Raw genomic sequence first — 7,891 nt, 5'->3', positions numbered from 1 at the left:
CTTTCTAGATGCAAGTGATATTTCCACCCTGCCACTGAAAAAATATTACCCCCAAAAAGGAAAAAAACAAAAATTCCTATCTGTGCAAGATTATCGCATAGGTGAAGTGTTGCTAATCATGGCAGGCATTCAACAAATTCCAAAATGGCACAAACAGGAGACAGACCAAAAAAACAGAGGCAGTGGAGGACAGCGACACGCGGAGGGAAACTGATACCCCTTTCAGTAACCCTCCTGGCACGGACCAGGCCTGAGATAAGTCGTAAAATTTTGAGTTTATGAATGAGTCGGGCGAAAGTGGCCCACGCCAGGCGCGGACTATTTTGGTCGCTGCTGCACCCTAGCACCAGGCGAGGGCCAGGATCAGACCAGGTGCCGATCGAAGAGTTTATGAATGGTACCAGCGCCAAACTCTGGCCAAAATTCCTTGCACGGCCAAAGGTCTCAATTACCTGGCCGTGTGCTTCTGCAGAGCAAGCGTTCAGTTACCATGGTAGTTATCCGTCAAGTGACCGAGTTCATGAATGGGTCATTGTAAAAGCAGTGTTGCCCTGCTCTGCTATAGTTACTAAATGCATTTTTTTTTTACTGCTTGGTGCGGGTCAATTTAGCTCGGGCCAAGAGCTGGCCAAAAATGCACGAGTTAATGAAAGGAGTATGAACCTATCTAATTGGGCAACAACTCACAATGTACTGGACATCCTCCAAATTTAAGCGACTTCAAAAAGTGTGAGAAATACTTGGGTTGATACTAATGAAAAATTTGCCCCTCCCCCCCCCCCCCCCAAAAAAAAAGAGGAAAAAAAACCCTGTAATATGCAGCTAAAGCACTTCCATGATGCACAAGTCAAATGGGACACCTTCGCTTTTGTGTAATGTCTTTATCTGCCATAAGTAAGCGGACCCTCATTTACATACTACTTTCGGAAGAACATTCATCTTGACAACTGACCAAGTATTGACCTTCGCCCCAGCATCTTTCTGGTGGGAGGTACAAGAATGAAAAACAAATGACTTGGGGAAAACAAATGAACAAAACTTGAAACTACATGTCAGTTTCAGGTATTTGCTTGCTCTTAGAATAATAACTATCTCAATAAAGATATATTCAGATCAAAATACTTGGAAGCTATGCGAGTCCTTAAAGCTAACTTGAGAGGATATCATATTGATATACTGACAGTGATGCAAATCACATGACGTACTTCATGCAAAGAGCTTGAGCGTGATGCTTTTCATACAGGTATGCAATGCAACGCCAGTGAGTCTACACCAGGTCCAGCATTGGCATAGTAAAATGCACGGGAGACAGACTCAAATACTGCTAATACTTCATGCTGCACACATGTCCTGATCTCCACCTGTTTATGATCTACGGCACTGTAATGAAGACACGAGAGTATAATGCCCATCTTTATATGCAACTGTCCTTTGATTTCACAATGTTTCACAGACAAAAAAAAAAAAAAAAATGTGCTACAAATCAGTTAGTTTGATTTTCCCCACGCTTTTATAAGTAGCCTGTCCAACCAGTGGCTCTGGTTCCCAACCCTCACCTTCCCACTCCTCGAAAGCCTATCACATTTTGATACATTTACGCATAATGCATTAAGCATTTAATTACACGTCGCGATGCCCAACGTATACTGGACGGCGCAACCTTTGGTATGTACTGCATCACGTCATCTCCATGTTGTGAGGACCTAAGAACTTGGATTGCCTTTACACCTGCAAGGGGGTCAAAAATTCACAATGGGTGACGCTGCACAGGGTGGGGACTTTTGCACAATTTTTTTTTTTTTGTGCATCGGACCAGTATTGGCAAACGTCACTCGTTAATGATTTTGCTGACGAGGGTATTTCCACATTACCTCAAATATTCATATGTTCTTACTTTCAGACTAGTAAAATTTAAGACAACTTTCTAACCACAAATTATTCTGCGCACATATCATTCAATCTGTACTGCTTGGAAAGCTAATCACACATCACTGTTCTTTGACTGTGCGATGATGACAGCATGACACAAATGGCGACATTCTGGAGAAGCATTTTTTTGCTTAGCGTCATTTATTGATTAAAAAACTTTTATTCTCCTGAAAGCTCTTTCCAATATATTAATAGCTGCTATTACAAGGACATCGTACATGTTGATAACTGTAAATGTAGGGTCCTATAGCTGTATTCATACATAGGGCGGGGTGTGCAAATGTCCTATATCTACATATCTTTTTTTTTTTTCTTCATTTTTTGATTGCCGTTCTTTTGATCATATTATCTAATGCTATGTTACTTTTAACATCATGAAATATGTGAGTTGTACAAACTTTGCGGCAGGAATCAATAAGTGCATCACACATAATGATGTACATGTTTTCAGCAATACCCTCGCATGCACGAATCTTCCTATAAGAACAAGTGCCCTCACACAGTGAATCATAGCTACCCTGTAAGTTTGAACGCAACCGATACCCTTAAAAGCAGCACTAATCAAATGGGTGTGGCCACCCAGCACCTTGCTGGCAACCACCTGACACACCAGCTTCCTGCATTCAAATCTGTTTCTGCCGTCCACGATTCCGTGACGTCAACGCCAGATGCTATTGGGTTAGGCATCACGCAGATCTCATCATGTTGAAACACACACCCCAACCTGTGTGCAGTGACCTCACTATGGATGTGGAAAGGGTGATCTCTACAGGCAGGTGGTCACTAAGGAAGGTTCGACTCTACACAGCAATTGCTATCAAGCCTTGATGGCACACGGGTGTACCGCACGAGAACACTGTCTACATGGTTCTCTATAGAGCTATCCCATTTACCGTCGACAACCGGTAACCGTTATTATCTGCCCTCGTGTCCTCTTCCTCCTCCTCCTCCTCCAAGAATGCTTATTGCTACGGTGACCTTTCGACCTTTTTCGCCTCAGTTGAGGCCATTGCTCTCCAGTCTCTGCATGGACGTCTCGTTGTAGGTGGTCAGCATCTGCTTGCGCACCATCTCCGCGATCTCCGTCACCTCGTCGCTCGTCTTCCCTCGGTGGGTATCGGCGGCAAGACAGTGATTGTAAACTTTCCTGTTACACGGTGAGAGATGCGAAAGTGGAGAGAGGGGAAAGACATTAGTGAACAAACATTGAAATCTATGCACTATAAGCAGCACATACTTTGCTGATGCATGTCCAACTTTCAAATGTTATTACTACAGGATCTTTATCACTTTGAACACAATCCCACACCCTGGGGTGACTGCAGAGCACAACTCCTGTAGGAGCAGCATGACATTTAACTTTGCTTGTGTCATCATAACATTCGAGAGTAGACAGTGCAGACAGGAAACTCAAATTTGGAAAAGAAAGTCACAATGGTCTCTAAGGATCACTTGCAAGGCTGTTCTTGATGTCAAGTGGCCTCTCACAGTCCAGAGTGCTAAGTCTTTTTGCATGGTATCTAGACGTACCTGTTTGGCAACAGCAAACTATAACTGTCATAAATATATATACATAATATATACCTTTTCCCCCTTTGGCTTTTCATACTATATAGGGCCAATAGCTTGGTGTATTTTCAGCCATCATTTTCATTACTGCACTGTCCAATACTAGCTTACATGACTTACAGAATATATGACTCAGGAACATGCACTCTTATCCTTCCATACATCAATGTGACCAAGTTTTGGTGTCTACACAGCTATGATTGTGCATCAGATATAAAGTTGAAATTCATGAGGACAAAGGGTGCGGGGTGGGGGGGGGGGGGGGAAGGGTCACGTTATATATCCTTGAACACCTCTCTTCAGAACCAAAGCCGAATGTGCTTTGAGGAATTGTGTGACACAGACAATCCTTCAGTTTTGCTTCCAGTGAGGTTGAAGGCAACATACATTAATGTGTCCACAGCTTCATTCTATGTAAAATGTTTGCTTTAATCACTTGTGATGAGAAATGTCATACACAGACAGCTGAATATGATATCATAATCTATTAAAGCAAATGACCTTCACTAATGGGTATTGAAAAAACCAATTACAAACGATCATTAAATCGAAGGATGAAAGTTATCACATAACGTACAGTAGCTAACTCTACGCATTACTTGAGGGTCTCTCATAGTAGGTACAATGTCAACAATAAAAATATTATTTTTTGAAAAAAAAAAAATAATGGCTGCTGCTAATGATAAAGAGGATGCCCTAAAACATCCCAAATACTTTTCAGCTTCTTCTGACAATACCACACTCACAAATTACATAATTGTATACCACCAAATATAGTTACTAATCCCAAAGGTCTGTAATGGTTGCGGTCACCTTTAGTTTTGTGAGCACTTTGGTAGCAACATTTTCCTGCTAACCTAAAAACATGCATACCTCACAAAGATATAGACTAATTACACTCCCTCCCCACTCCCACCCCCCCCCCCCCCCCAAAAAAAAGGCATTTTTTTTTTTTGCTATTTGTTGGGGTATTTGTTTTCCTCTCTTTTGGGGCAGTATACATCATACACAGATAATACAAATATGTACATGGCTAATCACTTCATTACAAGCACATGATAACAGCAGCCACTTACAATTATGGCATTTATGCGTTATCACACATTGGTGGAACAGATAGTATTTGCACAATCTGTCCTGAGGAGAAGCTAATAGTAACACCTTTTGCCTACTTTTTTCAAAGCAAGATACACATTGAGGGGATGTCATGCTATCCTGCGTGCTCAACCTGATTTCCTTTGCCACTTCACAAGCCTGCCTCAAGAGAGGGCTTTTTTTTCTTCTTCTTCTTCTGTTCACCTACTGGTAATCAAAACAATACTGCTAGTACTACACACTGTATACTATCAAAGTGCTTTCAAAGCAGTCACTTCATCTTGCCAAGCAAACTTACAGCTGAATATAATACAACTGAGTCACGTCCAAATTTTAACAAAATGTCTAGATGTGAACAAGAAAGGCACTAAATTGTGTTCTTTAAAATCTGCAACTTTGCTGAAGGTTTATTTCAAATGATCACAAATCTTTGCGACTATGGAAGAATAAGAACACAGGTTCTACATTGTGAACCAATTTTTTTTTTTGTTTTTTTAACACTGTATTTGGGCATTCAAACAAACATCAAAACTGAATAGTGAGAATTACAGCTGTTATTGCTTAAATTACACATGGCTGTAAAGTGTCCACTTTAGCTAACACACACAAAAAAGTACTATAAACAGTAATATCTCAGTCTACAATAGATGTTCTTCAGTGCCAGAATCCTGGATTTCGTATTCCTTCGAAGTCATCCCACTAGTGTACAATTGTATTAACACAATGCACCTCATTTGCCCTATCAATCCCCGCTTCCCCAGGTGCATCGTTACTACTATATTGTTTAACACCAATGACTTGAAGCACTTTCCATATAAAGAACCTTAATCTGATTTCCTTGCACCTCGCACTTCCCACACGGGTGAAACCGAGTTCAAAGCTTTAAACGATGAGAGCATGTACAGTGTGTGAGTGTACACTTGCCAATGTGACCGTAACTGTTTCAAGGGGTCAGAGACTCCATGTGGGCAGATAAGGAAACACTGAGCAAAGGTAATCTCTGATATTATGTCATAATATAGATGTTTGCAGTATTCTGACAAGCAGTTCTGTCAACAAACCATTGTGCTCAAGTCATGACGAAGCACTGTAGATTGCTACTCTAAACAGAGCATGTATTACAGACATCTAGGCTAACTTTGTTCAACAGTACATATCTCTCTTGTAGAAAACAAAAGTGTTCTGTCCACTCAAGTATCGGCGCAACAAAGACATGACTGAGTGCCTTTGATACTAAAGCCACAGTTAATCAATCTTCTCTTCATAAGGAAAGAATATAAAAGAAATTCTTTTGCATAATACACGTATGTCGGAGCATGTAGGTTTATGCACTCCCTGTAAATATTCAAACATGTTACCATTTACATCCCCTTAAGTATTAAAAAAAAAAAAAACAAACGATAAAAGGCCATATACACACTGATTCAACTGGATTTCTAACAGAACTATATACATGGATATCCATACATCTATACTATTTATTGTCAATCCACTCTCGATGTTTGTATTTTACGATATTACTTATCACTGTATTGTCATTCTAATGTAGAATGATGTTTGTTACTACTGGCGGGTGCTTTTGGAAAGCACTTTTACAAAACTGAACAGGCAAACCTTGCAGTATAGAATACATAAAACTAATAGATAAATAAATAATACATGATAATTTCTATCAAATAAACTTCGGGGGAGGGGGGTTTGGAGAGTTGAAGAGACAGCACCATATCTTCCAGTACAAAATTTGATGTCTATAGCTGTGCTGCCTTTCACAACAAACTTCTGAAATACATGTACATTGTATCATGAACTCTACAACTTGTAGGCATAGTGTAGAAACTCTTTGGTAGCACATTACCTGTACCAAAATCGCTTTTCTCTCTTGCTGTAGAACTCGGAATACGATGAGAACACGATGGGAATGATGGGAACCTGCAGTGGGGGGGGGGGGGGGGGCAAGCACACAGACAAATCTGGCTTTAATGAATATTCGCAGCACATACAATTTGATAGAGACTTACATATTTGTAGCACAGTAAAAACTATTTCAAGAGCAAACCTCATCTTTGATCCATGTGATAGGTTCACAGTAAGAACTATTTCAAGAGCAAACCTCATCTTTGATCCATGTGATAGGTTCACTACATGAGATAAAGCTTACAAAGAGTGTGCAAGTGCCCACGTTTTGCAGTGTTTTATACATGCAGCAACTCTAAGCTCCAACCTGCATTGCATAGTGTATCTCATCTTTGTAGGAGGTCACACTGTATTCTCTTGCATATCTTTTTTTTTTATTTTTATTTAACCTCTCATGATTTCCTTTCTTCTCATTTGATGCAAAGCTTTGGTCTGAATCTTACTCAAGACAATAATGCTATTAAATCTGTCCGGAGGTAAAGTTCTTTTCAGGCATAGAATTACTGCTGATGTTATATCTCAGCAAAATGCGATAGGTACTTTAGTTTTTTTTCCTCCCACACATCCATGGACAATAGGCTGGGAAAGGTCAGTTTTCTGCCTGTGAGGTACCTGCATTATTGACTGTTCTTGAGTGTCCCTCCCACTCCCCCCCCCCCCCCCACACACACACACACACAATTATGCCGTTATTTCTGGCAGATCTTGCTTTGCGACACATTTCGAGTGGTGAGGAGAAAAAAAAAATTGTCAGTCACTACACTGTCAACATAAGAACTGCAAAATGATTTGTGACCACATCAAGAAAAGAATGAACCCTGTAGTCCCACCTGTGCATATCTGTGTACATAGGCATCATACTATCATTTTTTTTTTTTTTTTGTATACTATGTGCAAAGAACTGTAGGTCATCACATGTTTCATATGGTAAATCTATCATGCTGCAATCAAGGACTTCTTGGTAGCTAGGCAAGGTGCAGTCCCATATTTCTTGTGACATGACACAGGTACAAGTTGTATCTTATCAACCATGCCTGGGTCACACAAATGGGTTTGCAAGAGCACATTAACATTTCTCTTCCCCACAATGCACTGTACAATTTGTCTGTACTCCGTAACTAGCACACAAGCATACTCATTTGCTGAAGCACAGAAGTTATGCACATTTGTCTACATTGTGCACGTTGCCTACTTTAATACGTCAAATCTACCCTGCAACATTTTAGTCTATTGGTCACATCTCACTTAAAAGTCACTTTCCAGTGGTGACTAAAAAGAATACAGCGAAAATATGACAACCCTTCTTCAGACAATGTTGGTATAGATAGTGATTTCGGTTTTAATACAAAGAAAAAAATGAATGAAATATGACATCTAAGACATC

At 40.2% G+C, this 7,891-nt stretch overlaps 1 protein-coding gene across 1 annotated transcript in view; it reads right to left on the bottom strand.

The window, feature by feature from the left end:
* Window positions 1-2,139: 2,139 nt before the first annotated feature.
* The window catches only part of LOC140240573 (1-acyl-sn-glycerol-3-phosphate acyltransferase alpha-like), a 13,217-nt gene continuing 7,465 nt past the window's right edge, over window positions 2,140-7,891 (bottom strand). The window contains exons 4-5 of the mRNA XM_072320333.1: window positions 6,454-6,522; window positions 2,140-3,080 (exon numbers count right to left, since the gene is read on the bottom strand). Coding sequence (XP_072176434.1) covers window positions 3,015-3,080; window positions 6,454-6,522 — 135 coding nt within the window. The 3' untranslated portion in view covers window positions 2,140-3,014. The remainder of the gene's footprint in view (window positions 3,081-6,453; window positions 6,523-7,891) is intronic.

Source organism: Diadema setosum, chromosome 17, assembly GCF_964275005.1.
Source record: "Diadema setosum chromosome 17, eeDiaSeto1, whole genome shotgun sequence".
NCBI classification, from domain to species: Eukaryota; Metazoa; Echinodermata; class Echinoidea; order Diadematoida; family Diadematidae; genus Diadema; species Diadema setosum.
Note: the sequence above shows the minus strand (reverse complement) of the source record. Positions and strands in the feature narration are given on the sequence as shown.